Genomic DNA, 15,544 nt, shown 5'->3' on the forward strand with positions numbered 1-15,544 from the left:
TCACCTGAGCACATTTTAATCATAGGGAGCTTTTAGGATGCCTAGATGTTCTGCGTACGTCAGTGCATGCGAGAAATGTGAGAGTTTACTTCTTTTTGTAATGATCTCTCATATTTAACCCCTTGTTAAATCTTAATAAAACTTAACCAGGACAAATGTAGCGTAATTCAATGAAATAAATACACACACAACTGGACAAAGTGTTTATTGAGATGTAGTATTCCATTTAATACAAAACTTTTATACTCCTTAAAATAGTCTAATCAACACAATTCTTTAAACTAACGAATATATACATGACCCAAGTACAGGGCAGGAGTAATGCAACTAACATAAATAAGCACGACCCATCTAGCTGGCTGATGTATACTGTCTCTCTAATACAGAACATATTAATATACATTGATTCGCCATACGGAGGTAGGTCATGTGCATGGTAAAACGAGTAAATTAAGCATGAGTATTTCAGTAAATTAAAATAAGAGTTTAGACACAAAGAGATATTAAAGCATGTGTGATAAACCGTATATTGGAAAATCGTCTACAGATATCAATTAAATAAACAAAATGTGTAATTGACATAGAACAACACCATTACATTTTTGTTTGTGTAAATGGATCCTGTAAAACGTTACGTTATAATCCGTTTGATACTCTTTTTCATAGTTGGTGCAATACTAGATTTTAAATGGGAACTCAAATCTTCTCTAAAACACAATGTATGTAATATTGTATAGTTTTCTTCTTTTAAGTTCTTTTACCATTCCAATGGAGTCAAAACTAATCAGGTCCCTTTGATCACATGATTTATAATTGCTTAAATAACTTTAAACACATTATTCTCTGAAACAGCCAGGGTTATGTGTTTAATACTTGTTGGGCGACACCATACATTGATCTTCTTATACAATAATTCAAACCAATCTACGTGGAGATTAAACTTGGCTCCATCCTTGGACTCATTTGTTTTATTTTATGGTGTAACGTTCAAATTTAAATTTGTTCAACTACTGCCTCAGACCATATCAAACGTTTGTCATACAGAGTAGTAAAACTTAAATGAAGCTAGATGCATAACACACCTATAAGAAAATATAAACATGAAAGTTTATTGTCTCTATGTCGAAGGTAAACTACCAAAGACCATGAGGTCCTCTTGTTATCAGTTTGACTTTTTGCCAATATATCAGTCAACATTCTATATATAAGCAATAATTGTACAATATATTGGTAGATTTTGAAATACCTTCATTTTAAAATGGAAGCACATTATTAGATGACGACGCATTGAACAAACATCTCAAAACCATACTTAGAGTTCTAAGGTCACGTTGCGCCTTAAATGTTTACAAGTCCGGTATCGTTCATACTTTTACCGCATATTTATGAATTGTTAACTAGCTTAGCTCATATGTAAACCATTATATGAAAATGTATCGCGTGTAACAGCAGCATCCTTTAAAGGTCATACAAAGAGGTAAATGTTCAACATTTACCATAACACAGCTTGAAACATCACTCTCCTTAGCTGACAGAAAAAGCTCACACATTATAGGTTCAAGGCCAACTTTGGTCATACAAAGCCTGTCCGGAATGTAACTTTGTCATTCAATATGCAATTGTAGTTGTTCGCTTGCAATCAAATAATGCTAATATTTAAAATCTCGCAGATGCTTAAAACTGCTACGATTGATTAAACAAAGTGGTACCGTTTCAAGTAATGAGAGGTTTTGAAATGTTTTAGTTGCTTTTTTGTATGTTTTATTGAAATGCAATGTGCCTTAAACTTAATAACATGTTTGTGATTATTCTGAGTTTCATTGTATTTCCGCGAATTAGCTTTACGCTGAGAATTGTGTGAGTTTCGTGTAAATTTATTAAAACAAATACGAGTTATTGGGTGGGTGAACGAAATTCCGCGAAATATAAACTACCTGCGAAATTCTTATTTGAAACCTCCCCGCATATTAGACTGGCTGCATTATCCGCATAAGCATCTTGAACAAGCATATGAATTACTGCATAGATAAACCTGGTGCATTTTGTGCGAACTGTATAACTTCTTCTAGTTTTGCCAGCCCATTTGCATTGCCATTCAGATTTGCAAACGCTAGAGAAAAGTTTTACTTTTTAGGGACCACTACAAGTACAGTTGTATAAGATGTTAACTAAACAACCTAGAAAACGTTTAATAATATGTTGTGTCGTTTGGCAGTGGAGTGGTTTTATTTTCCGCTGTATTCAAAATGTTTTAACTGAAACATTGAAATAATATAATAGCAAAAAAATATTTATGCAGAATGATAATAATTAATTTTAATAATGATAATTATTATAGTTTTTACAGTGTCACCGTATAGTCGTGCACGGATGACGTACCACGAAAGCCTAAATATCAACCAATAATTTGCTACTGCAATTATATTATTAACGCCAACATATTATAGCGTATTCTTCGCTGTTCCAAACGTTGATATACTAATGAACACCCATTCACTTTTAACTTAACATAATAACATAAAAGGAACACAACCGTATTTTTTAAAAATGACAATCATAATCTTAGAAATACTAAGCAAACTTTTCTTCAGCTTGTGTCTTTATAATTGTCATCAACATACCGTAATCTTAAATCAAACCACAAAGTCCAGTTATATTCTACATATCATGGACTTGAACAACTGGATGTCAGAACAGAAATTGTTTAAACAAGGGTAGTCTCAACGGATTATTTCTTCAAAATTAAATAACTGGTATCACATTGTACGTCATATGTCAGAGGCATTTCCTTCCGAAAGCCTTCATTATGACAATGCATTCCAGATAACGTCTGTGTCCTAATATTGGTAAGGCTAAAGGGTCACGTGATTATCATAGTCGAACATAACCATACAAAACATAACTGCTATTCATATATCACAAGCCATCGAAACTGTTGCATAGACGGTAAGCAACTGTAAACGTTGTTTACAAACTATTTGTAAGTGGTTAAGTAGATTTCATATATGATACACCCATTGCGCATCATATCCTATTATTAAATGTATCCAAGTAAGGATACTAATTAACCATACGCATGCAGAAAAAAGTGTGGATCACTCGAATTAATGAATGGAATGTTCATGTAAGAATGTATATATCTATAAAAGCAACATTTTGTGTATATTTGATTCAATGTTTGATACATATAAAACGTAAATATGCACATGATGTTAGCCCGCATACTGTCTTTTGGAATCGATTTATTTCATATGACGTTTCAAAACAACAAACACCTTAGAAAGAATTGCATGTAATACCTTGCATCAAAAGGTTATCGGACGAGCCTCAGACAGTACTTCATAACATACGAGGAATGCCCAATTTTTTCAGGCACGTGACATTGGCAGGATTGTCCGTCACTCGTCTCAGTGTAAACTCACAGACGCAGATCTCCAGGACATCTTCACAACACTGACTAACCTGCTGTCTGACCCAACGTGTCTAGCACAAGACGTCGCATCACAGGAAGCTGTAAAGAAATTAGCAAAGGTTATATCTATTTCTAAACCGTTATCTTATTGATGTATGCTTTGATATCACCCACAAAGAGGGTTTTAACTTCTACATTCATGTGTTATGAAAGCGACACCAAACGAGTCGACCTGTATTATTTTACAAACATGTGTTTTATGTCAAATAAGCTTCCTTCGCTCAGTCGAGACTCAGGTGATCATTTATATGATGTTGATGTTATATGGGGAGCTGATATATTATAATCTCTTAGCAAATTATTAAAGCTTTATACAAAAACACTACACATTCGATTGATGATACAGTTCTTAAATGGAAACGATCTGAAGATGCCATTGTTCTAATACAGCTGCAAAACGACGGATTGAAGATAACTACTGAGGAAATGATTCATTTACTACTTGCTGTTCAAGAGAAACTAAAGGAAGTTGACACTATAGCTGAGAAGACTTTTGCCGAGATACGGATACACGCGGACAAATGTAAACGAGAACTTGACGAACACGCTGAAAGACGTAAAATTGCACTTGATCCTGAAAAAGACTACGAACAATCCTGTGAAGGTATATCTGACTTTATATTGCACTTAAAATCACATATCAGTCACATACAACTCATATTTTGGAACAAACTTTATGTGTATAATGGAATTGGAGACACTCAATTTAAATTTTTCTTCGCAGTTCATGTTTTAAAATTATTGATTTGTTGACCTTAAGTAACTTCCAAATAAATTTATTTCAAACATTTTTTTAATGAAACTAAGCGAAAATCAAGTCTCGAAAATGAAATGAAAAGATGAAGTTAATTATGGTATTCCTTTATTAGTAAAATCGATTTATAATAATGATTCACTTTAGGCTATGGTCATTCGAGTACACTTGGAGACGTTTCTAACGCAATACGCATTTGAATCAATATAGCTTGTTAATTTTTGAACGGAGTTTGTTGAATGTGTACTCAGATTTATTCAACACATATCTAATAATCTAAGTAAATTTATTTGAAATTGATCAACAATATAATATCAAACATAACAAATTTAAAATTGTATATTGTTGTTTTAATCAATGTTATGTGGAAAATCCCACATAGGATAATTTAACTGAAATTAAATTGGAATTATAAAGCGCGCTGAACTACACTCGATCACTTTTTGAACGCAGCATTTTTTAAACTTAAATATCTCATAAACGAGTGAATATTTTGATTTAAAATTGTACATGTGATCATTTTACTATTATATGTACAAGCAAACGACGAAATCATTCATCCGTGACGATCGGATGCTTCAGCATGTGGGGAAGGTGGCTTGCAACATGCCGATTGCGCTGTTGTCATCCTGAAATTGTATACAAGACTTAATTGATTTTTAAATTAATTGTATGTTTTCCTGGTTTATCAACCCGCCTTAAATGAAGAAATTGAAATGCAATGGAGAATAACGTGATTCAACATTTTCAGATGCATAAAAATATAACCACACCTACCCCACAAAACTTTTTTTGCAAAAGCGCCTGATGGTTAGGGATGAATGATTTTATCGTAATCGAGCCTAGAATATAGTCTAATGATCACATGTGACATTTTAAATAAAAAACTTAACTAATAACTGACATGTTCAATTTTGAAAAGTGCTGCGTTAGAAAAGTCTCAAAGTGTATATTGATATGATTACTAAGAGTTTTCCAGCTTCTTAAGTGGTATGGTGATGCTTTTTAGCTTAAAACGGACACCAAACAAACTTTTCGAAACCGAAATTTCGCAAATTTAAGTACCTATTTCCTTTAAGATATTTTATATAAAATTACCATTTGTTTCATTAATATTAATTAACAAGTTCAAAATAGCCTTTCTATGTTGTTTTTTTCTCCTCCATTGGATGTTGTGTTTTTTAATTGGATTTTTTCCCATGTTTTTTTTTTACCGATATAAAAATTGTATTATATTTTTGCTATCAAAGAACATTAAACGAGCATCATCACAAATAGTTTAACAATGCTTAAAATTGATCATAAAGCATACTCAAACGAATACAAAAAATCGAGAATCACACACAGACAATGGGGGAAAATCCCATGGAAAACACACAAAGAAACTCCCATCGGAATATCAATATTGCATCAACTATTAGGTAACCTAGATAAAATACTTCAGTTTGAAGTTTTCTGTTTGTATTAAAGGTATAATGATTTTTAATGTCTCTTTAACTTGCACAAACGTAGTGCAATTTGGTTTTGATACCATTTTCATGTGCACTGTATAAATGTTCCACTATCAATGTAACTGATTTGAATTGAGCTAGTCGCTTAAATAAAACCAAAGTTTAATAAAGCACATTGTCGATCTTTAAAGTAACCTCAGGAGAATTTTTTTCGGAAAGTTACACCTTCATTTTGGGAAATACAAATATCGGATTCGGGATGTTATCGTGTTCCGGTGTACTTTTTTTGTTGAGGAAAAACGCTGTTATACCCATGTTTGCAGTGTTTATTTTTTTTATAACCCAAGTACCAGGACATTGTAAACATAATCTTAATAGATACTACAAAACCGTGTTGCACATAACACATGCCCAGGTCCGATATTAATAAATATTTATGAATACAAATTAATAACTGAATGTTCACATCTGTTCAAGTTGCAAAATATCAATACGCTTTCTATCGCTGTGTTTGAATATTTTCTTTAAATGAATGCTGATTGTTCTAATTAAGAAGATTTTCAATATATATATATAAGCGAAACTGGCACCCCCAGAAGACATGTTTATCAATGGACTGAACTCAGTCAATATATCAACTTGAACAAATGTTCTAAGCAGATTACATGATGATCTGAATTTAATGATGCGTCAAGGGCGTTAACAAGGATGTATTACTCATGACATAGAAGAAAGTACGTTAAGCTTTGCAAATGCAGCCTTAAAGTCTTTTGTTATAGACTTTAGTATCAACAAACACGAGTTGTTTGATACACCACCTCTTGACGAATGCGTATTAAATCGGGTTTCCAGTAGAAAAGCTAAAACAAGTCAAATTCACATGTTGATATCAATTTATGTATTACGTTTTTTGTTAAAGCAATGTTGTTGCATTGTCTATGTATGCACGGAATGACAAATGTTGAGCACTCATGTGAACGAAGTGATTATGTTGACATACGGTGATCGCCGTTTGTCTGTCGTCGTAAGTGGTGGGTCTTTAGTTGTTGGCTTGTTAAAGGCATCAAGTTTAATTCAATATTGAAAACAATTCTGAGAATGAGTGCCTTAAGAATATCTAAGTCGGGTTCTAATCTTGATAACGTGGATCCAAATATTATGCATCAATGTAAAACCGTGTTATCATTATAGAGGAAACATTTATGACGCATTAACACTTCAAGTGCGTCCACAAACGAGGTCACCATTTTGTATCTTATAAAAACACTTTGTTACCAGCCTTGACGCTACTTTTATGACCTAATCTAAATGACACTTAATAAGAACCTTTATCCGGACGATTTTAGTCCGATTTGTACTCTTGATCGTGTGCTTTCAACAACCAGGTCATTAGGTTAAATCTTTGAAAAACCTTCTTACGACGCTACAATGTTTATGCTTAACTTATCTAGGCCGAGTGTAAAGCTGGGTAACGTTCGTCCAAAAACCAGATCATCATGTAATATCTCAAAATATATTTGTAACCACTAGTAAGGTCATATGTATGTCGCATTCTTTGCGAAACCTGTATTTGGTCGCATCTATCAAAAGATTAGGTCGCCAGATAAAAAATGGTCTATGATTAATATCAAACTCAGTTTAGTGCTTCAGGGCCATCATGGTCTTCTTGCAATATGTTGTGGTGGGATTTTAACATATAGTGATCCAAAGATTTTTTATACCGTATTGTCATTGGTCAGACAATCAGCGCGTCCGCTAATGTGATGTTACTACGATCACCCTATATCATCATTTATTCACAGCTTAGCTTTTAAACTTTCAGCTAGTAATCGCGCTATGTATCACATGTTTCATCGAATTTTAATGAAATTCACTCAACATTCTAATTTCGATAATATATAGACTGAGATTGAATCCTGATCATGTGCGTCCCCGAACTAGGTCAGGTCCTTGGATAAATGTGTTGCTTATCTTGTGGAAACAAGTATTTATCTTATCGTAATAAGACTTGGTCAGAATGAATATAGACCATGTTCGAATGTATGTCATATGCTTCAAACAAAACAAGGTGACCAGGTCATATCTTAGAATTTTTGTTTATACCATTCAACATTCACATAACTTGGTCAAAATGGTATTGTTTACGATCATGAATCTGGATAATTTGCGTCCTAACACTGAAACCATTTTATCACTTTAGAGGCCACATTTATTACTCATTCTATATTGGCATTTATATAAAAAATATCTTTTGAATGTATTGACCAAGTTTGAATCTGAGTTTTGTCATCCAACACTAGTTCGCTAGGTCAAATCTTTGAAAAACATTGTTACCACACTAGTATCATATATATGGCTCAATATTTTTTCCGTTCGATATATTTTATTATCTTCGTACATAGGTTTGTGAGGGTCGAGGGCATCCCACTCCACACCGTTCATAATTTTCAATCGATGTATACATACAATAACAAATTTTAAGCATTTGATCATCAGTAACTTCTACATTATAATACAAACAATATTGATTTAGCATATAATTGATACTACATGAGATCTAAATCCCTTATCACGGCTACTGCAAAGAGCTAACAATAGTTCCATATCTTTACTCTGACGCAAAACATTGTTAATTTCATATAATACATGGTACTGCAAGGACGGATATGCTTTAGCTGCTTTAATAGAGGGTATAGTTTTGTTCATTTTACAATTGTATAAAAACAGTTGTGTTTCACATATAATGAAGACAATAAATACCTTACCTACTGATAATTTATGAGTGGCATTATCTTAATTCATCAATCAATTAAATTAAACACATTGTAAAGCGAAAGAATACTACCTGTTAAAATAATTAGGTTTAAATATTACAGCCTTTAGTAAATATGCGTCACACACAAAACCCGTATGTTGCAATGCAGATATTTGTGATGCTCAAACGTTAACTATATATTTAGTCGCATGAAATTTATTAACGTTTAATTCGTGTTCAAACTTTCAATTTAATTTCAGATTTTCTAGGACGGTTGAAAAAATACTACAAGAAAAAAATAAAAATGCTACCTGTTTCGCCAATATGGTATGGCCGTGAGAAATCGATTATGGATATATTTGTACCGATTCAATTAAACCGAATCGCAATCGAGAAAAATGGATCTCGAAGAAATACGGAACAAACCGTTGACACATATAATGACATGTTTTATAAAGACAACACATTGAGCGACCGAGTATCCATACAAGGAGATCCTGGAATGGGCAAGACTACGTTTCTTGCAAAATTGGTCCTTGACTGGTGCGATTCAGACTCAAAAGAACCGGAGCCAAGCTCTAAATTCAGTGATGTAGAAACATTGCAGAGATTCCGATTTTTATTCCACATACAACTTCGGGACGCGGTTGGGCAAAGTAAAGTATCAGACATGATCAAAACACAAATTATTGATGAAATTTTCTTTAATGAAAACCAACAGGTGGAGGCATACGATTTACTAGGAAGCATCATGGAAATGGAGACCTGCCTTGTAACTATGGATGGATTAAACGAATGGACCGATCAAACAAAAGACAACCCTATACCGAAACTGTTTTCTTTATCCAGGCAATGTATTGTCTTAACAACTTCACGACCTTGGAAAATGGCTGATAAGCGTATCAGAGATTCTGAAATCGGCACACTAATAGAAGCGGTTGGAATAACAGACACCGAACAGCTTACGCAAAATATGCTACGTTCTCTGACTGAAGACGATCAAGTATCATATAACGAATTTATGGCCTACGTAGAGGAACGTAATTTAAACCATTTTATGGCGTCTCCTTGGATGCTTACACTCCTAGTTAATTTATGGGTGGACAAAACGTTTTTAAGTGGATCATTATGCGAAATAAATAAAGTTATGATATACACCCTTTTAAACAAGGAGCTACCAAATGAGGGATCAACAGAACCCATTCCATCGGAAAATGACGTTTTTGAGCACCACACAGAGATTTGTAACGCACTAGCAAGGGTAGCATTTCATTACACATTTGGCCCTGACAAGTCACTTGTATTAAGCAAAAATGAACTGTTAAGAACTGAAATGTTGTCGAATGAACAACTCGAGATTGCCATTAAATCGGGGGTTTTGAATGAGCGGCATTGCTTTTCAGCGGCTTCATGCAAATCACATGTTTTATTTGTACATGAAACGATTCAGGAGTTCTTTGCTGCTTCTCATATTGCTTATTTATCGGAGGAAAAAATTACGGATGTGTTTAGCAAAAGAAATTATAATGTGCTGGAAATCAGTCAGGTAATTATTTATCTCAGTGGACTAAAGTGTGAGGTAGCTAGTAAAGTAATAAACCATTTGACAGAAGACCTCTTAAACAACGTAAATGAAGGACTTGAGAGTTTAATAATAGGATCATATGACAGAAAAACGATCTTAACATTTCGAGAAACCGTCGTTAATACGAACAAGAAATTGAATTCAAAAATCGGTATTAACTTGTCGTCCAACATGCGTGGTTTGGTTATATCTATGCTAGTGCAGGAGATGATGATTAGCTGTTATCACGAGGCTAAAGTCAGCAGACAAAAACATATTTGTCTAAAGATGAGAGATTTCACATTTCATGCATATTTAAAAAAGAACACAAACGACGATTTATTGGAAATGTTAATGATGAACAAGTCCAATGTACGCACACTCTTGTTAAAACGTAATGTACTTCCAGAAAATAAGATACTCACATGCCTTCAACAGTCAAAACATTGTATTGAGCGCTTGAAGACGTCAGGAACTCGGGGTATTATATCAGCATTACATAATCTTAACTTAAAACAGTTGACTTTAAAAGGAAATAAAGATGTGTCATTGTTTTCCGGGCTGCTGCCATCCCTGGGTAACCTAACGTTTTTGCGGATAGAAGAATCTAATTTTTACGAAGATTTGTTTCCGCCTTCCAATATACAACATTTGTGTTTACTAAAAAGTAGATGTTCTGCTGAGTTTGTTGGGCGGCTACTTGTGCATTTGTCCCAAATCAGCCACCCCGTCCGTTGTAATCTGGGCGAAGTATATACCACAGAAAAATCTGATATCTGTATAGCCAAGCTGCGACGGTGGATTGTATCATGCGACATGTCTAATCTCCATTTATGCGTTGGGGAGGGCGCGGACGAGTTGTTTACAATATTAAAGGCAACGAATCTGGAAAAAATTCAATTTGAAACGGATAATGGATTTTTATTAGCATCGGGTCGTCTTTACACACTAAGCAAATTAAAGGAAATAATTTTATGTGGAACATATAGTGGTCTTTGGAATGTTAGACTGCCTTCAACGTTTCAGTGTATTAAATTGTTGTATTGCACAATTTCTCCTGGATGGCTGTGCAGTTTATTGATCACACTCTCTTCATTAGATCATCCTGTCAAGTGTGAAATGTATGAAGTTGTATTGCAGTCAAGTAAAGAAACTCGTGGAGACGATTCACACACATATGTAACGAACTTGCGATCTGAAATATTGTCACATGACATGTCCAATATTGAGATATTAGTGAAAACTGACAGTAAGGAACTGTTTGAAATATTACGTGATACAAGTATAGGGCTCCTAGACCTACAAACGGCTGATAGTGCCTCGTTAGCATCCGAGATTATTCACACGCTCAACAAGCTAACAAAGCTGTTTTTGTGGGGGACCTATACGGGTCGTTGTGATCTCAAGATCCCTGCTTCATTGCAGTGTATTAGTCTGCAGAGTGTCGAATGTTCATCTGAGTGGCTGTGCAGCTTGTGGATCACGCTGTCTTCATTAGATCATCAGGTCGAGTGTGAGCTGTGGGATGTTGTATTGAAGTCAAATGAAGAAGCCCGTGGAAACGAATCACATTCATATTTATTAGACTTGCGATCTGAATTACTGGCACATGATATGTCCAATATTAAGATATTGATGAAAACTGGCAATAAGGAACTGTTTGAAATATTACGTGATACAAGTATAGGGATCCTAGACCTACAAACGGCTGATAGTGCCTCGTTAGCATCCGAGATTATTCACACGCTCAACAAGCTAACAAAGCTGTATTTGTGTGGGACCTATACGGGTCGTTGTGATCTCAAGATGCCTGCTTCATTGCAGTGTATTAGTCTGCAGAGGGTCGAATGTTCGTCTGAGTGGCTGTGCAGCTTGTGGATCACGCTGTCTTCATTAGATCATCAGGTCGAGTGTGAGCTGTGGGATGTTGTATTGAAGTCAAATGAAGAAGCCCGTGGAAACGAATCACATTCATATTTATTAGACTTGCGATCTGAATTACTGGCACATGACATGCCCAATATTGAGATATTAGTGAAAACTGGCAGTAAGGAACTGTTTGAAATATTACGTGATACAAGTATAGGGATCCTCGACCTGAGAACGGCTGATTGTGCATCATTAGCATCCGAGATTCTTCACACGCTCAACAAGCTAACAGAGCTTTATTTGTGGGGGACCTATACGGGTCGTTGTGATCTCAAGATCCCTGCTTCATTGCAGTGTATTATTCTGGAGAGTGTCGAATGTTCATCTGAGTGGCTGTGCAGCTTATTGGTCACGCTTTCTTCATTTTATCATCCTGTCGAGTGTAAGCTGTGGAATGTTGTATTGAAGTCAAATGAAGAAGCCCGTGGAAACGAATCACATTCATATTTATTAGACTTGCGATCTGAATTACTGGCACATGACATGTCCAATATTAAGATATTGATGAAAACTGGCAATAAGGAACTGTTTGAAATATTACGTGATACAAGTATAGGGATCCTAGACCTACAAACGGCTGATAGTGCCTCGTTAGCATCCGAGATTATTCACACGCTCAACAAGCTAACAAAGCTGTATTTGTGGGGGACCTATACGGGTCGTTGTGATCTCAAGATCCCTGCTTCATTGCAGTGTATTAGTCTGCAGAGTGTCGAATGTTCATCTGAGTGGCTGTGCAGCTTATTGGTCACGCTTTCTTCATTTTATCATCCTGTCGAGTGTAAGCTGTGCAATGTTGTATTGAAGTCAAATGAAGAAGCCCGTGGAAACGAATCACATTCATATTTATTAGACTTGCGATCTGAATTACTGGCACATGACATGTCCAATATTAAGATATTAGTGAAAACTGACAGTAAGGAACTGTTTGAAATATTACGTGATACAAGTATAGGGATCCTAGACCTGAGAACGGCTGATAGTGCCTCGTTAGCATCCGAAATTATTCACACGCTCAACAAGCTAACAAAGCTGTATTTGTGGGGGACCTATGCGGGTCGTTGTGATCTCAAGATGCCTGCTTCATTGCAGTGTATTAGTCTGCAGAGTGTCGAATGTTCATCTGAGTGGCTGTGCAGCTTGTGGATCACGCTGTCTTCATTAGATCATCAGGTCGAGTGTGAGCTGTGGGATGTTGTATTGAAGTCAAATGAAGAAGCCCGTGGAAACGAATCACATTCATATTTATTAGACTTGCGATCTGAATTACTGGCACATGACATGTCCAATATTAAGATATTGATGAAAACTGGCAATAAGGAACTGTTTGAAATATTACGTGATACAAGTATAGGGATCCTAGACCTACAAACGGCTGATAGTGCCTCGTTAGCATCCGAGATTATTCACACGCTCAACAAGCTAACAAAGCTGTATTTGTGGGGGACCTATACGGGTCGTTGTGATCTCAAGATGCCTGCTTCATTGCAGTGTATTAGTCTGCAGAGGGTCGAATGTTCATCTGAGTGGCTGTGCAGCTTATTGGTCACGCTTTCTTCATTTTATCATCCTGTCGAGTGTAAGCTGTGGAATGTTGTATTGAAGTCAAATGAAGAAGCCCGTGGAAACGAATCACATTCATATTTATTAGACTTGCGATCTGAATTACTGGCACATGACATGCCCAATATTGAGATATTAGTGAAAACTGGCAGTAAGGAACTGTTTGAAATATTACGTGATACAAGTATAGGGATCCTCGACCTGAGAACGGCTGATTGTGCATCATTAGCATCCGAGATTCTTCACACGCTCAACAAGCTAACAGAGCTTTATTTGTCGGGGACCTATACGGGTCGTTGTGATCTCAAGATCCCTGCTTCATTGCAGTGTATATCTTTGGATGATGGCGAATGTTCACCTGAGTGGCTATGTAGCTTTTTGATCACGTTGTCGGAAGTACACCATCAAGTTAAGTGTACAATGTTTAATTTTCTTGTAAAAACAAGTGATACTGAAAGTGGGATCGAGACAGATAGTACTGTTATTCGTAGTGAATTGTTGTCATGTGACTTATCTCATATTAAGCTTAACGTTGAGCACAATAGTAGAGTGCCTTTTGAACTTATTCGTAGTACGAATATAAATTCTCTGTTGCTCACAGCTAATGACGATGCGTCCCTAGATGTGGTGACACAAAGCTCCTTAACCATGCTTAAAGAAATTCGTTTCAACGGAATTCACATGACACGTTTTGATCACAAATTACCATCTACACTGCAATTTATGATTTTATGTGATGGATATTGTTCACCAGATTGGTTGAAAAGTTTGATGATACACCTGTCTACATTAGGCCATACTGTCCGTTTGTACTTGTACAAATATGCTGTGGTATCGAGTGGTGAGTCAAATGCCATGGCTTTGGAACCGCCTATTTTGAAATGTGAAGTTTTGTCGAATGTTAAATTGGAGTTAATGAAGGACTCCTATGGATTGTATGAAACGTTACCCACCATTAATATTACCATTCTGAACATGACGCAAATCGAACGTCCCGACATTCTGTCACAGACACTGCCTCTACTCACCCACTTGCAGCAGCTAAGGATGTGTTTAAAACAATATACGGTGATGACACTACCAAGATCTATAAAGTATGTGTTTATAATTTACACAACATGTTCCCCTTCATCGTTACAACATTTCGTGCAGGACATGTATACCGCACAACATAACGTACAATGTAAATTGCTGTACCGTGTTGAAGGGAATGAAGATGATTATACGAGAATTAAACACGAAGTGTGTAAACTGGAGTCAGTAGAAATGCAAAAGTTTGAAGTTGTAGACAAACGACATTTTCGGGGGGCTGTTTCTGCTGCTGCTACTCTTTCTGCTACCGCTGACGAGGCTGATGACGATTTTGATAAGCATTTACTACGGAGAGAGGGATATGTTGATTCTCGAACGTGGTTGCACTATTGTAAAATTCGACTCAAATTTGAATTTAGATAACATTTATTCCGCTCGATTAACTCGTGCTCCTTTAATATTATTTTGTCCGTCTGTGTATGTGACCGATTTCATGAAATATTATAGGGAGTCTATTCTTACAATTTATGCCTAAATGTTGAGTTATCGAATTAACTGATTTTATGCAAATAGAATCTATATGTTCTCAGAGATATATAATTTAAGAGTTTCTGTGTTATCTCCCTTTGAATAACGCATATTCTATACATTAAGGTATATATTTATATTTAATAAAATCACATTTCGGAAAATAAATTTTAAAACGATCAGATACTTTATCCGTTATATTAATACATTATTATTTATCTAAAAATTAATACTAAAACTAAGTTTTCACTATTCTAATTTTATGATATATATCTATACCATGCTCGGCATATTTCTGTAATGAGAAACATTTCAGCCGTTATATGTACATCTTAAGAAACAACATACCCTTTTATTAAGAGTAATTAGATATGAGTTCTACTGGAAATTCTGTAAAGAGAAACATTTCAGCCGCTATATGTACATCTTAAGAAATAACATAACCTATTATTAAGAGTAATTAGATATGCTTTATTCTGGAAATTACGTAGGTTTA

General features: G+C 35.3%; 2 protein-coding genes across 2 annotated transcripts in view; both read left to right on the top strand.

The window, feature by feature from the left end:
• LOC127850569 (plexin-A1-like) overlaps window positions 1-15,544 on the top strand; it is a 314,190-nt gene that overhangs the window by 116,690 nt on the left and 181,956 nt on the right. The gene's annotated exons all lie outside the window — the stretch shown is intronic.
• Window positions 1-15,544, top strand: part of LOC127849785 (uncharacterized) — a 100,550-nt gene that overhangs the window by 58,746 nt on the left and 26,260 nt on the right. The window contains exons 3-9 of the mRNA XM_052382536.1: window positions 3,373-3,531; window positions 3,863-4,076; window positions 8,693-11,694; window positions 12,094-12,176; window positions 12,975-13,290; window positions 13,690-13,858; window positions 14,696-14,900. Of these exons, the coding sequence (XP_052238496.1) occupies window positions 3,373-3,531; window positions 3,863-4,076; window positions 8,693-11,694; window positions 12,094-12,176; window positions 12,975-13,290; window positions 13,690-13,858; window positions 14,696-14,900 (4,148 nt within the window). The remainder of the gene's footprint in view (window positions 1-3,372; window positions 3,532-3,862; window positions 4,077-8,692; window positions 11,695-12,093; window positions 12,177-12,974; window positions 13,291-13,689; window positions 13,859-14,695; window positions 14,901-15,544) is intronic.

The sequence above is a fragment of the Dreissena polymorpha genome, chromosome 11 (assembly GCF_020536995.1).
Source record: "Dreissena polymorpha isolate Duluth1 chromosome 11, UMN_Dpol_1.0, whole genome shotgun sequence".
NCBI classification, from domain to species: Eukaryota; Metazoa; Mollusca; class Bivalvia; order Myida; family Dreissenidae; genus Dreissena; species Dreissena polymorpha.